This window comes from Bubalus kerabau, chromosome 1 (assembly GCF_029407905.1).
Source record: "Bubalus kerabau isolate K-KA32 ecotype Philippines breed swamp buffalo chromosome 1, PCC_UOA_SB_1v2, whole genome shotgun sequence".
Taxonomy (NCBI): Eukaryota; Metazoa; Chordata; class Mammalia; order Artiodactyla; family Bovidae; genus Bubalus; species Bubalus kerabau.
The window spans coordinates 199,675,131-199,700,715 of NC_073624.1; the positions used below are offsets into that span (position 1 = coordinate 199,675,131).

At 39.3% G+C, this 25,585-nt stretch overlaps 1 protein-coding gene across 1 annotated transcript in view; it reads right to left on the minus strand.

Annotated features, from left to right (window-relative positions):
- SNX2 (sorting nexin 2) overlaps positions 1 to 22,188 on the minus strand; it is a 62,661-nt gene extending 40,473 nt beyond the window's left edge. Inside the window, exon 1 of the mRNA XM_055549740.1 lies at positions 22,031 to 22,188. Within this exon, the coding sequence (XP_055405715.1) occupies positions 22,031 to 22,138 (108 nt within the window). The 5' untranslated portion in view covers positions 22,139 to 22,188. The remainder of the gene's footprint in view (positions 1 to 22,030) is intronic.
- Positions 22,189 to 25,585: the final 3,397 nt, after the last annotated feature.

Genomic DNA, 25,585 nt, shown 5'->3' on the forward strand with positions numbered 1-25,585 from the left:
ACGTTCCCTTCATATCTCTAATTTTCTTGAAGAGATCTCTAGTCTTTCCCATTCTGTTGTTTTCCTCTATTTCTTTGCACTGATCTCCAAAGAAGGCTTTCTTATCTCTCCTTGATATTCTTTGGAACTCTGCATTCAAATGGGAATATCTTTCCTTTCCTCCTTTGTCTTTAGCTTCTCTTCTTTTCTCAAGAAGAAAAGCTGTTGTCTGAAGGCCTCCTCAGACAACAATTTTGCCATTTTGCATTTCTTTTTCTTGGCGATGGTCTTGATCACTGCCTTCTGTACAATGTCACAAACCTCTGTCCATAGTTCTTCAGGCACTCTATCGATCAGATCTAAGCCCCAGAATCTGTTTGTCACCTCCACTGTATAATTGTAAGGGATTTGATTTAAGTCATACCTGAATGGTCTAGTGGTTTTCCCTACTTTCTTCAATTTAAGTCTGAATTTGGCAATAAGGAGTTCATGATATGAGCCACAGTCAGCTCCCAGTCTTGTTTTTGCTGACTGTTTAGAGCTTTACCATCTTTGGCTGCAAAGAATGTAATCAATCTGATTCCAGTATCGACCATCTGTGATGTCCCTGTGTGGAATCTTCTCTTGTGTTGTTGGAAGAGGGTGTTTGCTATGACCAGTGTGTTCTCTTGGCAAAATTATATTAGTCTTTGCCCTGCTTCATTCTGTACTCCAAGGCCAAATCTGCCTGTGACTCCAGGTACCTCTTGGCTTCCTACTTTTGCATTCCAGTCCCCTATAATGAAAAGGACATCTTTTTTGGGTGTTAGTTCTAGAAGGTCTTATAGGTCTTCATAGAACTGTTCAATTTTAGCTTCTTCAGCATACTGGTTGGGGCACAGATTTGGATTACTGTGATATTGAATGCAAGCATTACTACCAAAGTTAGTGGAGGTGATGGAATTCCAACTGAGCTACTTAAAATCCTGAAGGATAATGCCATTAAAGTGCTACACTCCATATGCCAGTAAATTTGGAAAAGAAAGCAGTGGCCACAGGACTGGAAAAAGTCAGTTTTCATTTCAATCTCAAAGAAGATCAATGTCAAAGAATGTTCAAATTATCACCCAATTGGGCTCATTTTTCACTTGCTAGCAAGGTAATGCTCATAATCCTTCAAGCTAGGCTTCAGCATTATGTGAACCAAGAAATTCCAGATGTACAAGCTGGATTTAGAAAGGCAGAGGAACCAGATATCAAATTACCAACATTCGCTGTATCATAGAGAAAGCATGGGAATTCCAGAAGAACATCTACTTCCACTTCATTGACTATGCCAAAGCGTTTGACTGTGTGGATCACAACAAACTGTGGAAAATTCTTCAAGAAACAGGAATACCAGACCACCCTAACTGTCACCTGAGAAGCCTGTATTCGAGTCAAGGAGCAACAGTTAGAACTAGACATGGGACAACATTGACACTGACACTGAAGCCGCTCAGTCATGTCCGACTCTCTGCAATCCCATGGGCTGTAGCCTACCAGGCTTCTCCGTCCAAGGAATTTTCCAGGCAAGAGTACTAGAATGGGTTGCCATTTCCTTCTCCAGGAGATCTTCCCGACCAAGGGAGCAAACCAGGTCTCAGACGCTTTACTGTCTGAGCCACCGATTAGTTCAAAATTGGAAAAGGACTGCATCAAGACTGTATATTGTCACCCCGCTAATTTAACTTATATGCAGAGTACATTATGTGAAATGCTGGGCTGGGTGAAATCACAAGCTGGAATCAAGATTGATAGGAGAAATATCAACAACCATCACTTTTGGCAGAGAGCGAAAAGAAGCTAAAGAGCCTCTGGAAGAGGGTTAAAGAGAAGAGTGAAACGGCTGGCTTAAAACTCAACATGTAAAAAACTAAGATCATGGTGTTTGGTCCCATCACTTCATGGCAAATAGAAAGGGAAAAAGTGGAAACAGTGACAGAGTTCACTTTCTCAGGCTCCAAAATCACGGCAGATGGTGACTGCAGCCAAGAAGTTAAAAGACACTTGCTCTGTGGAAGGAAAGCTATGACACATATAGACAGCATATTAAAAAGCAGAGACATCACTTTGCTGACAAAGGTCCTCATAGTCAACGCGATGGTTTTTCCAGTAGTAATGTACAGATGTGAGAGCTGGACAATAAATAATGCTGCGTGTCAAACAATTGATATTTCTGAGTTATGATGCTGAAGAAGACTCTTGAGAGTCCTTTGGATTGCAAGGAGATCAAATCAATCAATTCTAAAGGAAATCAACCCTGATCATATGCTGAAAGGACTAATGGTGATTCGACTCATTAGAAAAGACCCTGATGCTGGGAAAGACTGAGGGTAGGCGGAGAAGGGGGCAAGAGAGCATGAGATGGTTGGATGGCATCGCCAACTCAATGGACGGCAGTTTGAACAAACTCTGGAAGATAGTGAAGAACACAGAAGCATGGCATGTTGCAGTCCATGGGACTGCAGAGTCAGGCATGACTTAGTGACTGAAAAACAACAGAACAGCCAAATGATTCTCAACAAATGAGCAAAGGCAACATAATGTGGAAAAATTAGTCTTTTCAACAAACTGCTGCAACAACTGAAAATCTACATGTAAGAAAAGCATCTAGAAATAGAACTTACAGCCTTCACAAAAATCAACTCAAAATGGATCATTGACCTAAAGATAGAGCACTAAAGTATAAAGTGTCTAGAAGATAACTCAAGAGGAAATCTAGATGACCTCATGTTTCATAGTAAGTTTTTAGATACAACAGAGGCACAGTCCATGAAAAAAACATTTGATAAGGCAGACTTCACTAAAATGAAAATAAAAACTACTCTGCAAAGGACAATGTCAAGAAAATGGAAAAACAAGCTGCAGACTGAGAGAAAATATTTTCAAGACACAGCTGATAAAGCTTTATTATGCAAAGTATACAAACAACTCTTAAAACTCAACAATTAGAAAATGAACAACCCAATTTAATAAAAGGCCAAAGACCGTAACAGATACTTCACCAAAGATAAACATATGGCAGATAACCATATGAAAAGATGTCCCACATCATATGTTATCAGAGAAATGCAAACTGAAACAACAGTGAGACACACTACACCTCACAGTGGAGTCACTCCAGACACCTATTAAAGTGATCAAAATTTCGAACACTGATACCACCAAATGCTGATGAGGATGTGAAGCAAGAGGAACTCTCATTCACTGCTGGTGGGAATGCAAAGTGGTACAACCACTATGGAAGACCATTTTGGCAGTACATTTATAAGATAAGCATACTCTTATGTGTTCCAGCAACTGTGATCTTTAGTAGTCATCCAGGGGAGCTGAAAACATACCCACACAAAAACATCCACATAATGCTAACAGTAGCTTTAATTATAATTGCTAAAATTTGGAAGCAATGAAGATGTTCTTCAGTAGGTGCCTGGCTAAGCAAACTACAGTACATCCAGACAATACAGTTTGCATTGTATTATTCAGACCAAAAGGAAATGAAGCAGCTAACCATGAAAAGACATAGAGGAAACTTAAATGTGAAAGAAGCCAGCCTGAAAGACCTACATATTATATATTTACAACTATACTGCGCTGTTGAAAAGGCAGAACTATGGAGACAGTAAAGACTAGTGGATTGGGGGAAGGGTGGGATGAACAAGCAGAGCAGAGAGGAATTTCAGGACAGTGAAACTACTCTGTAATATATTGTAACAGTGGACACATGTCATTATACATTTGCCCAAACCCAGAGAACATACAACACCAAGGGTGAACCCTAATGTAAACTACGGATCTTGGGTGATTGTGATTTGTCAGTGTAGTTTTACCAATTGTAGCAAAGGTACCACTATGGTGGAGGATATTGATAATGCAGAAAAATGCATGTGTAGGCACATTATATGGGAAACCTCTACACTTTCCACTCAATTTTGCTATGAACTTAAAACTGCTCTAAAAGGTAAAGTCTATTTTTCAAAAGACATAGCAGCAGAGTGGCATTTGGTTTCACAGAAAAATGCTTTGAATATGCCACTATATAAAAGAAATAGTTACCTATGAGTACGACCCAGTTTCCTGACACTACTCATTAAAAATAAATGCTGCTGGGCTTCCCTGGAGGCTCAGTGGTAAAGAATCTATCTGCCAATGCAGGAGACATGGGTTCAGTCCCCGATCCAGGAAGATTCCACATGCCACCAGCAACTAAACCTGTGCACCTGAACTATTGAGCCTATGCTCTAGAGCCTGGGAGCCACAGTTACTGAGCCCACGTGCCACAACCAATGAAGCCTGCGTGCCCTAGAGCCCATGCTCCCCAACAAGAGAGCCACCACGATGAGAAGCCTGTGTATCACAACCAAAGAGTAGTCCCTGCTTGCAACAATTAGAGAAAAGCCCTGCAGCAATGAATGCCCAGCGCAGTCATAAAAAAAATTATAAAAAAAAGAATTAATACATACTCTTTAAAAACCAACCAATCAATACACAAATAAGTATTGTTTTTTGCAGCTGGTCCTCTCTTTGTGGGGGTCCAACAGATTCAATCAACTGCAGACTGAAAATATTTTTTAAAATTCCAGAGAGATTCAATAAAGTGGATTTTGCCACACACCAGCTTGTGGCTCAGCTGGTCTTTACCTGCCTGCAATGTGGGAGACCTGGGTTTGATCCCTGGGTTGGGAAGATCCCCGGGAGAAGAGAAAGGCTACCCACTCCAGTATTCTGCCCTGGAGAATTCCATGGACTATATAGTCCATGGGGTCTCAAAGAGTCAGACATGACTGAGCGACCTTCAGGGCTTCCCTGATAGCTCAGTTGGTAAAGAATCTGCCTGCAATGCAGGAGACCCTGGTTTGTTCCATGGGTCGGGAATATCTGCTGGAGAAGGGATAGGCTACCTACTCCAGTATTCTTGGGCTTCCCTGGTGGCTCAGCTGGTAAAGAATCTGCCTGCAATGGGGGAGACCTGAATTCGATCTCTGGGTTGGGAAAATCCCCTGGAGAAGAGAAGGGTTACCCACTCCAGTATTCTGGCCTTGAGAATTCCACGGACTGTATAGTCCATGGGGTCACAAAAAGTAGGACACTACTGAGCAACTTTCACTTTTACTTCAGCAACCAATTGCACAGCTGCTGCCACTAAGTCACATCAGTCATGTCCGACTCTGTGCGACCCCACAGACAGCAGCCCACCAGGCTCCCGTCCTGGGTTTCTCAAGGCAAGAACACTGGAGTGGGTTGCCATTTCCTTCTCCAGTGCATGAAAGTGAAAAGTGAAAGTGAAGTCACCCAGTCATGTTCATGACTCTTCACAACCCCATGGACTGTAGCCTACCAGGCTCCTCCATCCATGGGATTTCCTAGACAAGAGTACTGGAGTGGGTTGCTGTTGCATTTACATTGTATTTACTATTTATAAGCATTTACACTGATGTAAGTATTATAAGAAAATCTGAGATGATTTTAAAGTACATGGGAGGATGTGTATAGGTTATATGGAACACTATGCCATTTTAAATAAGAGACTTCCCAAAAGGGATTCTGGTGTCTGTAGTGTGTCCTAAAACCAATGCCGTATGGATACTGAGGGAGATTATACTTGATTTGAGTAAGAAACAGGCATTAAGGGCCTATATAATAGACCTGGGTACTCAACTTGATTATTAATAAGAGATTTTTATTTTTAAAATGTCAAAATTTCCTGGGGATCAAAAGTTCTGGATTTTAGTTTTGCCTGCACACTAACTTGTCTATGGTTACATAAATTTCCTTGCTGTTGTTGTTCAGTCACTAAGTCGTGTCCAACTCTTTGCAACCCCACGAACTACAGCACACCAGGCTACCCTGTCTTTCACTATCTCCCAAAATTTGTTCAAACTTATAAGTACATCAGAATTGCTATAATGGTGCTCCCCCCCCCTTTTTTTGACTACCCATGTCACTATTTTACAATTTCTAAATCTAGAGTCATCTAACTTGATTTCTTTTTGCATTTCTTAACTTTGCTTGATAATAACTCTGAAAAACACCAAAATTTGTAAAAGTTACATGCAATCTTAAAAATAGTCAATCTCAACTCAAGGCTATTATTCAGTGCTGGTGTAATGAACCTGTGATCAAATCTCAAGAGAAAAAGACAATCAACAGATCCTAACCCCCAAACAGATACTGCAACATTAGCCAAGAAAACTTTTCCAAGGTTTTTGAGCTATGCTCCATGAGATAACGGTAAATATATCTTAAGTGAATAAAAAAATGAATGTTTGCAGCAAATAAATAGAACCTACTAAAACAAACAAAACAGAGAGAGAAAAGAAAGAAAAAAGGAAAACTCCAGAACTAAAGTCAAAGTATCTAAAAAAGTTACAGACTGGGTTCAATAAAAGAATGAAGATGACACAGAAAAGTGTCAGTAAACTTGAAAATAAATCCATATGAAGTATCCAATATGAATAATCATGAAAAAAGTTGAATAAAATGAACAAGACCTCAGAGATCTGTGGGATATTAGAAGGTCTAACATTTATGTCACTGAAGTCACTGGAGAGATGAAAAATTTCTGCAGAAATATATACAGAAAAAAACTGTTGAAAATTCTTGAAGCTGAAGGATATAAATGTATAGGAGCAAACTTCAAGGAGGATAAAACCAGAAAAAACTATGACTACAACATAGTATCACATTGCTAAAAATAAAACTATTGGGGAAAAAAAAAGAAAGTAATGAGAGAAAAAACCCACCATTTTCACAGGGACTATCAATTTTAACGACTGTAGATTTCCCATCAGAAATCATAAGACTAAAACAGTCTAAGAATAGTTTCTGAGTGATGGAAAAAAAACTACCCAAAAATCTATAAACAGCAAAAATATCCTTCAGGAATAATGGTAAAATAGTTTTCAGATGAAGTACAAATAAGCTAATTCATCATCAATAGACCTGGTCTAAAAAAAAAATGCTAAAAGAAATTCTTTAAGCTTAAGAAAAATTTATACAAAAGGAAACAATGAAAGAAGGAAACATAACAGGAATGCTAAATATCTGAATAACAAAAACTACTTTTTCCATCTTCAATTCGTTAAAGTAGATACGACAATTCAAAGTAAAAACTGTAATACAGGATACAATTATAACACACGCAGACTATTAATAACCTAGGATGTATTCTTATCATAAATAAACGTTCACACTATGCTAATATCTTGGATATTCATAGTTCTTCGACATCAAAGTCACAGAGAAAGAAAAACTAGAATGTTTATGTAACAGAAAGGACTCTTTCCTACCATTGGTTAGTGCCTGGGAGTGGAGAACAAGATGGGAATGCTGTGGACCGTGAACAACTCCAGTAATGGCTGGGTGGCAGCAGGCACCCCTCTGTGGGCAGGCTATGAGGTGTGCACTTTGTATCAGTGCCCATCCATCAGCAACACAGTGCCCTGATGCTCTGCTCACTGAGCAGTCACTTGGTAAATGCTCTCAGGACTCACTTGCCTCTGCCTCCGCCTCTCCATGTCTCTTTCAGTTTCCAAGTGGGTGCAGGAAGAGCTGTTCTCAGCTGGACAGAAAGGAGTATGGAGAGAGTGGCCACTGAATGAGGAAGTGATGGTAGAAGAGTAGTGTAACAGCTTCTGGGTGATCAGAATTATCCAAGACAGGTTATTCAACACAGGTATTGAGGAAACATATTTAACCTCTTTCCCCTCAAAAGATTAGGTCTGTTTAATATCCAGTATAATAAAGACTAGACTTCCCTGGTGGCTCGATGGGAAAGAATCCATCTGCAATGCGGGAGATGCAGATTTGATCCCTTGGTTGGGAAGATCCCTCGGAGAAGGAAATGGCAACCCACTGCAGTATTCTTGCTTTGGAAACCCATGGACAAAGGAGCCTGGCAGGCTACAGTCCGTTGGGGTCGTAGAAGAGTCAGACATGGTTTGGCAATTAAACAACAACAATAAAGATACTGTATTTTCTAGAGCAAAGAACAGGGAGACATTGTCCATTATAAATGATTTAGGTTCTGTAAACTCAAGTTTCTCAGCTATGACACAAACCAAAGGCTGGTGCAACGCTGGTCTGGGCCCCTCTGTCTTACCATGCTGGCAAGAGAGGGGCAAGGGAAAGAGTCACAAAGACACTTCTGCTATTTGCTATGCGCTGAGTATAAAATCCTTTATTATGTCAACTTCTAGCAACCATAAAAGAAATTAATCTGTCAGCTTACCAGGGAAGTAAAATTTACCCTTTACAGTTCTTAAAAGAAAAAGTCAGTGATCTTGAAGATAAGTCTTAGGAAATATTCAATCTGAGTAATAGAGAGGGAAAAAGAAATGAAGAAAATGAACAAAATCCTAAGGATCTGGGAAACAATATAAAATGTTCAACAATCACATTACTGAAGCCCCCAAAAAGAGCAGCACAAAAAATTTTTTCAAGAAGTTATGGCTAATTCTCCAAATCTGGTGCAAGACATTACTTTACAGATCCAGCAACGTGAGAACTCCAAACAGGACTACTTCAGAGAAAACTAGATGCAGTCTCATCATTAAAAATGGCTGAAACCTAAACATTAAAACTAAAAACTTGAAGCAGCTAAGGAAAAACAAACAAAAATTACACTTAAAGAAACAGAAGAACTGAATATTTCTCATCAGAAATCAGAGACCAGAAACAGTAGCACAAAATCTTTAAAGTGCTGAAAGAAATGCCAATGCAGAATTCTATATCCAGCAAAAACACCCTTCAGGAATGACAGTGCAATAAAGTTATTCTCAGATTAAAGAAAACTAGAGGAATCGGCCATCGCTAGATCAGCTTTTTTAATAAAAAAGTGCTAAGTTCTTTGGCCTGAAGATACATAATACAAAAAATGTAAATACACTAATTATAATATAGAGGTGGCCAGATTGTGTATAAAAGTAACAATTCACAACAATACACTGCCTACAAAGCCCTACTTTAAAGATATAAGTTAAAACTGAAAGAATGGAAAAAACATGCTATGCTACCAAAGAAGAGCTGGAGTGTTACATTAACAGTAGATAAACTTAAGAATATCATCAGCAGTAAAGAGCGGTTTGTTGCTGTTGTTTAGTCGCTAAATTGTGTCTGACTCTGAGACACTATGGTCTATAGCCCGCCAGGCTCCTCTGTCCATGATATTTCCTGGAGCAAGAATACTAGAGTGGGTTGCCATTTCCTTCTCCAGGGGATCTTCCCAACCCAGTGACTGAATCAGTGTCTCCTGCTTGGCAGGTGTATTCTTTACCACTGAGCCACCTGGGAAGCCCAATAAAGGAGCAGTATCATATAAAAGGATCAATGTGCCAAAAAATTGCAATAATACTAAATTGTAGTAATTAATACAATAAATACAGATAATAAGAGAAGATAGAGAACACCTGGAAAATACTATCAGTCAACTTAACTTTTAGAGAATATTTCAACAATAACATCAGGACTTCCCTGGTGGCTCAGACGGTAAAGCGTCTGTCGACAATGTGAGAGACCTGGGTTTGATCCCTGGGTCAGGAAGATTCCCTGGAGAAGGAAACAGCAACCCACTCCAGTACTCTTGCTTAGAAAATCCCATGGACAGAGGAGCTTGGTGCAGGCTACTGTCCATGGGGTCGCAAAGAGTCAGGCACGACTGAGCGACTTCACTTCACTTCACTTCATACATGTTTTTCAAGTATGCACAGACTATTCACTATAAGAGGTCACATTCTAGGCCATAAGACAAACCTTAACAAATGTAAAAGAACTGAAATCATAAAACATTCTCTGACAATAATCAACAGCTATCAGTAACAGAAAGCTATCTAGAAAATCCTCAAATTTTGGAAATTAACACTTCTAAATAACCTGTAAGTTAAAAAGGATGTCACAAGGGAAACTAGAAAACAGTTCAAACTGAATGAAGACAAAAACAATATTAAAGCTTGTGAGAGACAGCTAAAGCAATGCTTCAGAGAAATACATAACTAAATACTGGTTCTCAAAAAAAGCCTTTTATCAATAATCAAAGCTTTTATTTGACAAAACAGAAAAGCAAACCAAACAGCAAGCAGAAGAAATTAATAAAATTAAAAAGAAAATAAAAAACAGAAATCAAGAAACCAAAAACTTACTCTTTGAAAAAGAAAAAAATCCCAATAAAATGACAAAGCTTTTGCAAGATTAAAACAAAACAATAAAAAGCAAACAAAGAGATGACATAAATTACCAATATAAGGAATAGAAAGGAAGGGGCATCACCCATAGACTCCATGGATACAGTAGTAAGTATGGAGTATTATGAAAAACTTCTGCCCATAAATTTCACAACTTACACGGAAAGGACAAATTCCTTTAAAGTCATATACCACCAAAGTTCACCAAGAAGAAATACTTTCGTAACTATCAGAGACACTGAATTTGTAGTTAAAAATCTTCTAACAAAACAAACTACATGTTCAAATGATTTCACTAGCAAGTTCTGCCAACAATTAAGGCAAACATTAAGACTAATTTCACACAAACTCCTCAAGAATACAGAAGAGGAGAAAACACTCTCCAGTTCATTAATGAGGTAAGCATTTCTGATACCCAAAATCAGACATTACAAGTAAAATAAAACAACATCCAAGTATCTGTTACAAACATGGACACAACAGCAGCAAAACACTAGAAAACTGAGTGCAGCAATAAATAAAAAAAAGATAAACACATTATGACTGTGTGAGAATTCAAGGAATTCAAGGTTTACTCAACATTTGAATATTGATCAATACCTCTGTATCAATAAACTAGAGAATCACATGAATATATTAGATGCAGGAAAAGCATTTGCCAAAATCAATATCCATTCATAGATACAAAATTCAGAAAACTAGGAATAGAAGGGAAATTCTTTAACCCAATAAAAGCCATCTAAAACAATACTCTAGAAAGAAAGAAAAAATGAGCATTTTCCTATGAGCATGAAGGGGGAAAAGATACCCACCATCACCACTTCTATTCAATATTACACTGGTGGATTCAGCTAGTGCATTAAGGCAAGAAAAAGACATAAAGATTAGAAAGAAATAAAACTCACATCACAGACAACATGACTGTCTACATAGAACATTTCAGACTCTAAAACTCTACTAGAACTAGTGTCTAGCAACAGTTGCAGAAAACAGAGAAAATGTGCTATTAATGAGTGAATGTAAAAGATATAAAAGCACCAAAAAGCCATAAAATAGGTATAAACTAATGAAATGTGCACTAGATCTGTATGCTGAGAAGTAGAAACACGAATGAAAAAAAACAAGTAAGACCTAAAAGAAAAAAAAGAGGGAGAGAGAGAAATAGTATACTTATGGCTTAAAGGCTCTCAATAGTATGAAGATGCTAATTCTCCCCCAAACTAATCAACAGGTTCATCGTTATCTCAATTAAAATCTCAGCAGGAATTTTTGATAGAAAGCAATAAATAGGTTCTAAAGTTATATGGGCAGGCAAAAGAACAAGAATAGTCAAAAAACAATTTTGAAAAGAACAAAGTCACCGGATTCACACTACTTGATTTCAAGACTCAGTTAATTAAGACAACATACAACTGGCAGAAAGACAGTCAAAAGACCAACTACACACAATCCAGAAATAGACCCACACATAAATGTTCTATGGATTTTTCGATAAACATTCAAAGAAAACCCAAGGAAGAATTTTTTTTTTTTAAGTTCAGCTTCTTTATCTTAATACAAATCTTAAATCTACTTAGGTTGTTTCATGTACTGAAAAACACAGTCAACTAACTTAGGGTTTATAGAGCATTCTGCTCAATATCAAACTAAATATATTCTTTTCAAGTACACACATACTGTTTTACCACAAAAGACCATATTCTGAGCCATAAACCAAACTGTAACATGACTATCTTTCAATAATTGAAATGAGATTTTATATGCAAAAAAATGAACCTCAACTCAAACGAAAATTAACTCAAAATCAATCAAGTCTAAATATAAATAAGCTAAAACTTTAAAACTTATAGAAAAAACATAGGAAAAACTTTTGTGACCTTGGGCAATGGTACCCAAGGATTTCATATGCAACATATAAGGCATTATCAATCAAAAATGGATAAAACAAGCCAGACTGGGAAAAAAATACCTACAAAACATACCTGATGAAGGATTTATATTCAGAATACATGAAAAAATTCTCAAAACTCAATAAGGAAACCTATTTTAAATGGGAAAAAGATATGAAAGAACACTAAAGACAACTTTCAGATGGTGAATATGTAAGCAAAAAAGTACTCACTGTCATTAATCATTAGGGAATATATACTGAAATCACAATGAGATAACACTACATATCTCTTAGAATAATTAAAAAGCAGTGGTATGCTGGTATATATTTAGCAATCAGGTCTTTGGGAAAGAAGACCCTGAATTTTACCTTTCGCTGATTTCTGTGGCATAAACAATTCCCTCCGTGGCCGATTACTCCTTACTGAAAATGGAGCTAGTAAGATACTTTACACCACACAGATACAATAGACACATTAATTCAGGAGCTCAAAAACTAGTAAAACACAGTAAAGAAGTAAACAAGTGACAAGTTGTAAATATTTACTGCCTTTTAAAATATAATTTATGTCTATGTAACTTTTAACAATGGCTGTTTACTAACCAGCTTACAAAATTCCTGAAAATTTAAAGATCAGTTGTTCAAGCCAGCATAAGTTAGATGTGTGGATCACAACAAACTGTGGAAAACTCTTAAAAAGATGGGAATACCAGACCACCTGACCTGCCTCCTGAGAAATCTGTATGCAAGTCATGAGGCAACAGTAGAACTGGACATGGAAAAACAGACTGGTTCCAAATTGGGAAAGGAGTACATCAAGTCTGTATACTACCACCCTGCTTATTTAACTTACATGCAGAGTACATTATGTGAAATGCCGAGCTGGATGACTCATAAGCTGTAATCAAGATTGCTGGGAGAAATAGCAACAATCTCATATGCAGATGATACCACTTTAATAGCAGAAAGTGAAGAGGAACTAAAGAGCCTCTTGATGAAGGTGAAACAGGAGACTGAAAGAGCTGGCTTAAAACTCAACATTCAAAAAACAAAAATAATGCGATCGGTACCATCAGTTGATGGCAAATAGATGGGGAAAAAGTGGAAAACAGTGACAGAATTTATTTTCTTGGGCTCCAAAATCACTACAGATGGTGGCTACATCCATTAAATTAAAAGACGCCTGCATGTTCCTTGGAAGAAAAGCTGTAACAAACCTAGACAGTATATTAAAAAGCAGAGACATCACTTTGCCGACAAAGGTCCATACGGTCAAAGCTATGGTTTTTCCAGTAGTCGTGTACAGATGTGACAGTTGGACCATAAAGAAGGCTGAGTGCCAAAGAACTGATACTTTCGAATTGTGCTGGAGAAGACTCTTGAGAGTCCCTTGGGCTGCAAGGACATCAAACCAGTCAATACTAAAGGAAATAAATCAGTACTGAATATTCATTGGAAGGACGGATGCCGAAGCTAAAGCTCCAATACTTTGGCCACCTTATGTGAAGAACTGACTCACTGGAAAAGACTCTGATGCTGGGAAAGATTGAAGGCAGGAGAAGAGGTGACAGGGGATGAGATGGTTGGATGGCATCAATGACTCAATGGACATGACTCTGGGCAAACTCTGTGAAATAGTGAAGGACAGGGAAGCCTGGTGTGCTGCAGTCCATGGGGTTTTAAAGAGTTGGACAAGACTTAGCGACTGAACAACAAAGCATGCCACTGCCTGAAACAGAACTGATACTAACAAATAGTGACAAGGATGTGGAACAACTGAATTCTCAGCCATTGAAGGGACTTCCCTGGTGGACCAGAGTGGCTAAGATTCAAGCTGCCAATTCAGGGGACCCATGTTTGATCCCCAATCTGGGAACTAGATACCATATGCTGCAACTAACGGTTCACATGTCATATTAAAGATCCCGCATGCTACAACAAAGATCGAAGAGCCCAAGCACCTCAACTGAGACCCACTGCAGTCAAATAAATAAAAAAATAAATAAATATATTTTTAATGGCTCAAAACACTATTGAAACCTGTCTCTTTTTCTTCTTTCTCAGAATGTTTTATAATGTTATTAGATTTCAGAGATAAAATGAAAACCTGAACAGATACTAAAGCAGGCAAAACCAGCTGCACCTAAGGTTCCTTCAGGCGATCCTTCAGGATTCAAACACTCAATAAATATATACAAAGCTCTCTAAGTAGGAATAAGCTTTCAATATTAAGGCAACTTTTATGATGGGAGGAACATACCATAACATGCTTTTGTCTTGAAGAATCACGCTTTTGTTTATCAGTTTTTTAAAGAGTAATTTTATTTGTTTCTTTTTGGCTGGGTTGAGTCTTCCCTGCCATGCAGGCTCTTCTCCCGTTGCTATGCTTGTGCTTCTCACGTGGTGGCTTCGCTCATTGCAGGGCGCAGGTTCTAGGGCACCTGCGCTTCAGCGTCTGGGGCATATGGGCTAAATACGGGATTCGTTGCTCCAGAGCATATCATGATTTTGTTTTAGTGAAACCATATATTATTAGTTCTCAGGCTTGGAGAACTCTGTCTTAATGGGCATGGTCTTGAGTTACATTGAGCTGGCCAAAAAGTTCCCTCACTTTTTTCAAACGAACTTTTTGGCCAACCCAATATTATTACTACAGATACCTATTATAATTTGAGTTATATTATTAAAGAGCCATCAACCTGTAAGACTAAAAGTAAATAACTTCATCTCCCTTTGCCTTATCCCCCCACCCCAAACCTTTCTAGCAGAAAGTTCGGCAGTTTCTTAGAAAGTTAAACACGTATTTACCACAAAACCAGCCATCCTACTTTTAAGTATTTTCCCAAAGGAGATGAAAACTGTATTCATACAAAAATCTGTACATATATGTTTATGTCAACTCTATTCATTAATGTCCCCAAACTGTAAACAACAGCAATGTTCAACAAAAAACTGTGATGCGTAATACAATGCAATACTAAATTCAGCAATAAAAATGAATGACTCTTGATACATGCAACATCCATAAATATCAGATACTTTAGGTTAAGTTAAAGAAGGCTTATTCAGAAAGTTTCACACAGTTTTGTTTGTACAAAATATAATTCCATTTATATGATTCTATTTATATGAAATTCTGGAAAAGACAAAACTACAGGCAAATACAGATCACTGGGTGCCAGAGGCTGGGAATGGGTGGAATTAACTACATGAGAGAATTTTTAGAAGGTGATAGAAATGTCATGCATCTTCAATGAGGTGGTAGTGAACTTTACTGAGGTAAATTTTATCACAACTAAAAACTATCATCACAGGGAAAAAACACAAGAGTTCAATTTTATAGGAAAGTGCACATTCAAAAATCAACATTAAAGACAGATTTTAGGAGTTCCCTGGTCATCCAGTAGTTAGGACTCCATGTTTTCACTGCCAAGGGCCTGGGTTCAATCCCTGGTTGGAAAATTAAGATCCTACAAGCCATGTAGCATGGCAAAGGAAAAAAAAGAAAAAAAAAATTATTCTATTTCAGGAAAAAAATGAAAAAAAGTGAGCACCTCTGCCTCAAGCAACTACAGAGTAACATTTTTTTTTTAATAGGCACTAGAAGTAGTTCAGTCCTTATATTTAATAGTTTCCAGGTCAAGTGGTCAACTGGTTATACCTTGTCATAAATCTCTTTCTAGTATTTCCCATGCAGTGGTCTTTAAATACCTGGTCACAAAATGTCTCTCCTCTGAAACAGGTAATTCATAATGAAATTAAAAAAAAAACTTTTTAAAGATGGATGCTGACCTAAAGATTAGAAGACAGAATTAGGAAAACAAGATATACGCTTTTACTACCTGTTGTGTTGAAACAATAAATACTAAACTTCAGTTCTTTATCAAAAGACTCTTTAGTTTTTCTCTACTTGCTCTCTGTTGATGCCATCTACTTTTCAAGGTTTCAAAGATCACTTCTACACAATTAAGTCACTCCAGGTTTCTATACTATTTCTGCTGCTGTTGTTTGCTATGCCGTGTCTTACTCTTTGTGACCCCATGGACTGAAGGACGCCAGTGACAGTCCTTCACTATCTTCTGGAGTTTGCTCAAATTCATGTGCACAGAGTCAGTACTGCTATCCAATCATCTCATCCTCACAGTACCTGGTACTGTTTGTGTGCCACGCACATATTTCAGTTACACACATTATCACCTGGTATTGCAGGTGTTTTTTCACAAAGCTGTGTTTATCATGCTGACTCCTGTTGACTCATATACTCCATGAGGACAAGGACTAGATTTCCACAGTTCAATTTAGTGTCACCAGTCAATAAATTGTATTGAATCTGTATCTCTACTCCATCTGGGATTTCTAGCTGTCTGATAGTCTCTTCATTGATGTAACTTATTCCCAAATGAAATAAATTTATAACTCCTTCCCCGAGACATTCAAAGCGTTAAGATTGGCCATCTTTTAATCTTGTTATTGTATCAACTTCCTTCTCTCCTTTATTAATCGTGCTATTCCTCTTGAGGTCTTTAACCTTAGACTTAAAATAACCTCCAGCTCATCAACCTACCAATGATACCTCCTACAAATTTATCCCCCAAACTGCCAGAACATTAAGCTTCCAAAGCGATCATATTACTGCCCTGAAGGTCTTGTAGGGCTCTAATGCACCTATGTAACAAATTTCAAAGCTCTGCACAGTCTCACCACATAAACCTGTAACATCCTATATAGAGCCACTCAAAATTATTTATGGTTCCTTACAATACGGACTGAACCATAAGTGACATTTGCTATTTTCCCACATTGAAAATTTCATTCCACCCTTTAAAGTCTCTCTTAAATATTACCATCTCAGTGGCTGTTCCTAGCCAGTAGAAACATTTATGTTCATCTACCATGTGTCAGGAACGCTGATAGGAGTTAGCAATCTCCCCCAGTCCACCAGGACTTTCAGTGAAAATAGGTGTGTTTTCAGAACATAGTCACAATCTCTTTGGATCTGAGTTTTCTGTACTTCTCTTTCTTCTTCACCAGAGATTTTCTTTCCTCAAAGATCTGCTGATATCTAGTTGATCTTTGTACTCCCACTATCATCTAAAAAATACAGCAGAGAGTAAATAGTCAAGTATTTACTGAAATCAACCAAGTACAGCATCTACAGAGCAGGCATGGGGTTACATGGTGGGCAAGGAATTCTAAGACCTGTGAACCTCCCATCTGGAAATTTCATTTGAAATATTCTATAAACTCTATCATGCGACAGTGTTAGGGAAACTGTGGTACTCAGCTTAACTTCAGTTGACCTTAAGATGAGAGGCTAGTACAAGAACCAACTGTAAACATCTGTAGTCAACCAATTTTCAGAAAGAGTGTCAAGATCATTCAATGGACAGTTTTTCAACAAATGATGCTATGACAACTGGATTTCCACAAGCAAAAAAAAAAAAAAGAGTTTATCTCATATCATATACAAATACTCAAAACAAATCAAGCCGAAACTATAAAACTCTTAGAGGAAACCTTCATGATCTTGGATTGGGCAGGAGATTCTTATATATGATGCTGAAAGCATGAGCAACAAAATAAAAAGTAGATGAACTGAACTTCATCAAATTTTTAAAAAACTTTGTGCTTCAGAGGACACCATTAAGAAATGAAAAGACAATTCATGGAATGGGAGAACATTTGCAAATCATGTATCTGACAAGGAACTTGCATCTAGAATACACAAAAAAATTCTTATAAATAAAAAGACAACCCAACTGAAAAGTGAGCAAAGGCTCTGAATAGACATTTCTTCATAATGTACAAATGGCCAACAAGAACATGAAAAGAAAATATAATCTTTAAGAACATCTAATATAGTCTTAGCTCTTAAGAAAGACTTAATTTAGTCTTTAAGAAAATATAATCAATCTTACTGTTGATATATGTATGTTCTAGTATACAGATGTCATTTTTGTTATCACAGCACTACAGTGAAATACACAAATAAAAACTTAAATTCATAAAAAAAGAAAATATAATCAAAACCACACTAAGATACCATTTCTCAAGCATTATGATGGATAGAATAAAAATGTCAAACTACAACAAGTATTGGTGAGGATGTGGAAAAATTGGTTCCCTCATACATGGCTGGTGGGTATGTAAAATGGTGTGGCCATTTTGAGAAACTACTCCAGCAATTCCTCAATTGATTAAAAGCAGAGTCATCATATGTTCTAGCGATAATAATGATACGCAAAATGTGGAAACAATGCAAATGTCCAACAAATGACAAAATGGATAAACCAAATAAGGTATAGCCACACAATGGAATGTTATTCAGGGATAGAAAGGAATACATACACAGACTCTGAAAACATCAGGTTAAGTGAAAAAAGTCAGTCACAAAAGACCACATATTACATGATTTTATTCATATGAGGTCCAGAATAGGGAATATATAGATAGAAAGTGAATTAGTAGTTGCCTAAGGTTGAGGGCAGAGGGGTTTAGGGAATGGGGATGGGGGTGATAGTTAAAGGGTACAGGGTTTCTTTCTGAGGTGATAAAAATGTTGCAATATCTGTGAATATACCAAAGCCCACAAAATTGTACGTATTACATGGGTGAACTGCATGGTCTATGAACTAAAAAATGAACAACATTGCAAATCAACTATTAATTTACTCCAACAAAAATTAAAAAAAAAAAAAAAAAAGGAACAGGGCTTCCCTGGTGGCTCAGTGGATACGAATCACCTGCCAATGCAGGAGACATGGGTTCAATCCCTGATCCAGGAAGATTCCACGTGCTGCGGAGCAACTAGGCCTGTGTGCCATAACCACTAGACCTGTGCTCTAGAGCCTGGGAGCCGCAAATACTGAAGCCCGCATCTAGAGATTACTACCTGGAGAGGAGCCCCCGCTCCTCACAACTAGGGAATGCCCTCGCATAGCAACAAAGACCCAGGGCAACCGAAAATAAAGAAAAGAACAGGCATGTAATACATTAATTTCCTGTCTTACTACTTCATGCTACTTTAGGGCAAGCACCTATTAACCTTAGAGCTATATCATCTTTTCTTTTTTTTTTAAGGCAGCATTGCAAAACCATCTAAAGCCTCTCAGTTACCAACCAAACAAACAAACAAGCTTTTGCCAGATTTTTTTCCCTTCTCATTTCTTTCCATGTCCCCTATGCCAGCCCATCACCACTTTGTTTCACAGTCACAACAGAAACACACTAGATGTTTCAAATATGCTTTAACGACTGAACATGGCTTTATGTGACTGTTCTTCATTTTGAAAAGAAAGGATTTTAATACTTGGATTAAAATATACTCACAGCATACATATACACTAAGTTGTACAATCATTACAAGGTTAACAATTATGATATTGAAGCTGTGTATAATTTAATTTTTACTTATATGCATTTCAATTGACTTTTTTACTCCCAATGCCCTCAAAGGAGAAAGTTCCTACATGAACATTTTTAAAACTCTTTTTTTAAAATAGAAAGATGTTAATTTTTATGTCTATTATACTTTATAGCTTAGGTAATAACTATTCAAAGCAGATGACCTGCATCAGAATCACCTGGAGCTTTGCAACTCATCCCTGTCTATGGACTAGGAACAATGTCACAATGAGAGTTTGTTAAAAATGCAGAACACTGGCTTATCTCAGCCCTACAGAATCAAAATTTGCACTTTAACAAGATCTCCAGGTAACTGACATATGAAGTTTGAAAAGCAATGATAGAGAACACTCAGGAAACATGCAGATTCTAGTGAGGCAAAGGTATCTGCATTTTAAACAAGAATCCTATAGTTTCTCCTTCACACTGAAGTTTGAGAAGCACTATTCTATTCAAAAGAAAAGTGACATACTGAAAAAATATTCCTTTAGAGCAGCTTTGGTATACTAATAAGTACTGCTATGTACCCTTCCCAAAAATAGCTTGAAAAGCAAAAAATAATAATTCTGAATTTATAAGCTTCACAGTTATACTACTTGAAAATATCTGGAGTTTCATGAAATAAAGGGTTTAGATGACTAATCAAAACCAACTTTTTAAAAAGCTTTCATAATGCACTAACCACAATACATTTATTCATACTCAGAACTCTACAGACTTTAACTGGGGGGAAAACACACACACACACACACACACACAACCTTATTAAACAGTCCCATCCAAATGGGAAATAGAAACTGTAGTTCCTTTTACTCAACTTTAAAAAGATCTCAATTAAACACAATGCTTAGTGTTCACAATATTCTAGTTTACACTATGTTAAGTTTATTCTGATCCTTGGTGGTGGAAAATCTTTGTAGCCCCACAGGGAATCCAGGTCTTACAATCCTGCATAGACATTACCTTTCAAAACATGTTAAGTAGCTGTAAAGTATAAAGGACTACAAGGATACTACCCCCAAAAGGTAGTTTGCCGTGCACGACAGTTTTTATTAAATCTTAGGAGATGCTGGTTTTGACAATTCATTCAACAAATATTTTCAAAATGCAAATGTTCGAGATTTTGTGAGGAACACAAAGATGATAAAGGTACTACCCCTAGCCCCAAAAAGCCTATAATCTTGAGGAGAGGTGAGGTTTGGCCAGGAACACGCATATACAATTAGCAGAATATGGTCAGTACTGAAAACGGTCAGGGAAGTTACCAGTTCCACGTAACTGAAAGCTAAATAAAGGATATGCTACAATAATTTTCAATTAATTTGGTGCAGAGTGGATCAAGCTAGGGAAGCTTATTAAAAAAGCACTTTATAAGGAAGTACAGTCTAAGGTCAGACGGTTAAGCGTCTGTCTACAATGTGGGAGACCCGGGTTCGATCCCTGGGTCGGGAAGATCCCCTGGAGAAGGAAATGGCAATCCACTCCAGTACTACTGCCTGGAAAATCCCATGGACAGAGGAGCCTGGTAGGCTACGGTCCATGGGGTCGCCGAGTCGGACACGACTGAGCGACTTCACTTTCACAGTCTAAGGTAAACAACTCTTTGGGAAATTTGCTTGTATTTTAATACACATACACACACTTAAAGTTCAGCTATCAGGTGTATGTGCTCTCATCAAAGGCAAAGCAACTGAAACATGAACTAGATTCAGGAGGCCCAATACAGTTAAGTTCATAGAGGGCGTTTCCTTTGACAAAAACAGGAACACGTAGCTTCAGAGATCGCTGATCATGCGAGAAAAGAGGAAAAAGGAGTGAGGATCTGTTATTTCTCCCCTGGTAACTTAAAAAAACTTCCCCCACTGCCTAGCAGTTTCCTGGACTACTCCCTGCCTTCAACTTTGTATTTTATCAACACTATGATCCTTAAAAGGCTTAGAAACTAAAGACAAGCAAAACCGGCCAAATTCATTTCCCTATTTAACAGTCTAAAACAGAAGTACCTCCCTCAAGGGGAACTAGCAGTCCTTGAAGGTCCAGGACCGGGAAAAGTGCATCCACACGGTCCCTCCAGCGCCCCGGCCACTCAGCGCGCTCTCTGCACTGCTCTCCCTGTTCAGAGGCACACCCTCCCTTGGGAAGGGAAAAGCAATCACCTCTTGAAAGAGGCTGCGGGGGTTGCCCGGCAGCGCCAGGAGGTGTGCTGAGACCCAAGGCAAGACCTTCAGAGCTCTGGAAGGAGAGGCGCAAGTGACACCGCGGAGGGCCAGCTGAGCGGGGAAAGGACACTCGATGCTCTGTCCGGTCCTGGCCCTCAGGGGATCAGGTCGGCCCCCGGCCCCGCAGTTCGCTCTCCTAAGCAGGCCTGGCCGCCCAGGCCAACTCCAGCCCAATGACAGGTACGCGAGGTGGGGCCCGCGTCACAGGTGTCGCCCCAACCAGGTCCTTGCAAGCCTGGGGGTTGGGGGGTGACGCGGAGGGTCGAGGCAGGGCAAGCACCAAAAGGTGAGACGCGCGGCAGCAACGGAGCGAAGCACCCACGGCGACGCGGTCTCACCTCCAGGGTGGAGACAGTGCTGGTGAACAGGTCCTCTCCGTCCTCCAGCTCTTCAAAGTCGGTGGGTTTCCCGTCCCCTAGCGGAGGAGGCTCCCTCTCGGCCGCCATCTTCGCTCGCCCAGACGACTGCGCGAGCGGGACCTCGCGGACCTGTCACGTGAGCACGCACGGCTAGGCTAGCGCGCCGGCCGCCGGGCTCCCCCTCCTCCCTGGCCCGCCGCGCGCGGCCCCGCCCAGCAGCGCGCGGCCCCGCCCCCGGCCTCGTGCAGGCGTCAGTCCGAGCGCGCGGCGCTCATCCCCGCCCCTTTGCCTCTTCTTCCACCCCCACTTCTGGTCCCGGCTACTTTTTTACCGCCCACTTGCCCTACTGACTGTTGTGGAAGAATCCTGGCGTTCTATTACCGTGTCCCCTTCTTAGCGGGACTAGGCCAAACGACTTTTGTTGTCGTTACCAGTTTTAAATCTTCTTTAGGAAGTGGAAGAGCTTGGGGACCAGTCTTTGGGTTTGGGTTATGCACAGACTGAGGCCAAGATTGAGAATTGGCAGGAGAGAGAGACATCTCTTAGATCTGTGGGCTATCCTAGAACTTTCTGACGTGATGGTAATGTTCTGTCTCACCAGGACTTCCCTCGTGGCTCAGCGGTAAAAGAATCCTCTTGCAATGCAGTTGTAGGTTCCATCCCTGGGTTGAGAAGATTCCCTGGAGAAAAACGGCAACCCATTCCGATATTCTTGCCTGGGAAATTCCATGGACGAAGGAGCCTGGCGGGCTACTGTCCATGTGGTTGCAAGAGTTGGACACAACTTAGCGACTAAACCACTACCACCACTGTCCACTAGAGTAACCGATGGGCTTTGCAGATAGCAACCTGAGGTTAGTGTTTTGCTGGAGAAGAAACCTTCACAGGGATTCTTTACAAATTAAGTATATAGAAGCCTTCAGCCCTCAATGGCGGGGGAGTTAGAAGTCCTGGGTTTTACTGGCTATGTACAAGACTTAACTTAGCATCACTGTAATTATTATTGTCTTTTGAAGTGCATTGAGCAGAATGTTTTCCTAGTCGCTAGGATTTCTTCCACCCCTATTTCTTAATTTTTATGATCATTGTCAAGAAGCATCAACCCAAACCACAACTAATTTAAATAAGTATATCAAGGTCCAAATGTTGCTTGGGTGAGCTGGATGCATGGGCCAGTTGTCACTATCAGGCCACATCACCATCACCACTGCCGCCGGCCTGTCTGGAATCAGCTGTTGAGGCACATTTCCCCGCCTGCATTCCACCACTTATAGACAGTCTGTGGTCTGTCACTGATCAGAAACTTTAATCTCTTTTGAAAGTTCACAGTCTGGCTTGAAGTGATTTTTCTCTGTATCCTGTGTATCTGTGCCTCTGTTTATTGCTTACTACTTTCTGTCTTATGCTATGGTCATTTATATTCCCAGCGTATCTCTTTTTACTGGACATCTGAATTAGTTGAAAGGTAGGTCCAGTCACTTGTAACAGAGAACCACATTAAAAGAGGCTTTTTAAAAACTGTAGTTTAATTATTCCTCATGTAGGATGACAAAGGATCCATGACATCATCCAGGGATTACAGACTCCTCCTGTTGTTTGCCCTCCCTAGGAATAGAATGTCTTCCTTATGGTTCAAGTTGGCTCACCACCACAACCATATTCGAGGAGACAGAAAAGGAATAAAGGGAAATGGAATGACATCCCATTCCCTTTAAGAACATGGTCCAGAAATGGCACACACACCACTTCTGTCCATATCTCTTTGATCAGCTTATTAGTTGCATAGCTATTCCTAGCTGCAGGAGACTAGTAAATACTATCATTATGTGCTTCCCCCACCCCTAAAAACTAGGGGTTCTCTTACTCTGGAAGAAATGAACACTACTGTAGGAAACCAGAGGTCTCTGCTATAAAGCATCCATTCACTCTTCTCATGGTAGCAAACCTGAATTTCCTTCCGCATAATTATTCTTTCCCACTCTCAGCTAGAAGTCTCCTCCAACTCAGGACTGGAGTATATGACCTAGGCTTAAGTCAAACCTAGCATTGACTCCCTTGGCCCTAGTGATTGGTAGGAGGTCAGATTTGGTGACATTTCCCCAAACTCTTGGCAGCTTTGATTGTCTTACTTTCTCTATCCAATCTAAATTCCACTGGGACTATAAGAATTGTCTTGCTCTTTTTCTTCCTCAGTCCTTTGCTTTTCTGTTTTATCTTCTCTGAGATCCCAAATCCAATCATCAACTTCTGTAATCTTACATACATATTGCCAAGAACATTTTAAAAAAGTAAACCCCAGTCTCAACTGGAGATTCTGCAAGTCCATGATTCTTAACCCAACTGCCTAGATATCATCATTGGCTTCTTTTCTAAATCTTTCAACTATTCTTTCCAGTAGAGGTTCTAAAAATTCATTTTCTCATCAAGTATCCCATCACCATTTCTCCTCATTTTGATCAAATGACAACCTGCTCATTCAATGACAAAAATAAAATCTGCCAGTTAAAACCTTCAATCTTCAAGTAGGATGGAAATTCTCTTCTCTCTATGCTCCCATCACTCACTGTGTATGTTTCTATAACACCTATTTTACTGTAGTGTGATCATGGCCACTTTTCTATCACCCTTGATAATCTACAGGATTGTTGCATGTCAGGGCTCTTTCTTATTTGACTTTGAATCCTGGGTAGTCCTCTTGTTGAGTCACTCAGTTGTGTCTGACTCTGGAACCCCATGGACTGTAGCACATGAGGCTTCCCTGTCTTTCACCATCTCCTGGAAAACTCCATGTACATTGAGTCAGTGATACCATCCAGTCATCTCATCCTCTATTGTCTCCTTCTCCTTCTGCCTTCAGTCTTTCCCAGCATCAGGGTCTTTTCCAGTGAGTCAGCTCTTCATGTCATGTAGCCAAAGTATTGGAGCTTCAGCTTCAGTCCTTCCAATGAATATTCCTTTCCTTAGGGTTGATTTCCTTGGGGTTGATTTCCTTTAGGATTGACTGGTTTGATCTCCCTGCTGTCCAAGGGATTCTCAGGAGTCTTCTCCAGCACCAAAGTTCAAAAGCATCAATTTTTTGGCACTCAGCCTTCTTTATTGTCCAACTCTCACATCCATACATGCCTACTGAAAATACCATAGCTTTGACTAGACAGACCTTTGTTGGCAAAGTAATGTCTCTGCTTTTTAATATGCTGTCTAGGTCTGTCATTACTTTTCTTCCAAGGAGCAAGTGTCTTTTAATTTCATGGGGGCAGTCACCATCCACAGTAATTCAGAGCCCAACAGTCTATCACTGTTTCCAATGTTTCCCCATCTATTTGCCATGAAGTAATGACTGGATACCATGATTGTCGCTTTTTGAATGTTGAGTTTTAAGCCACCTTTTTTCACTCTCCTCTTTCACCTTCATCAAGAGCACTTTAGTTCCTCTTTGCTTTCTGCCATTAGGATGGTGTCATCTGCATATCTGAGGTTACTGATATTTCTCCTGGCAATCTTGATTCCAGCTTTTGCTTCGTCTAGCATTGCATT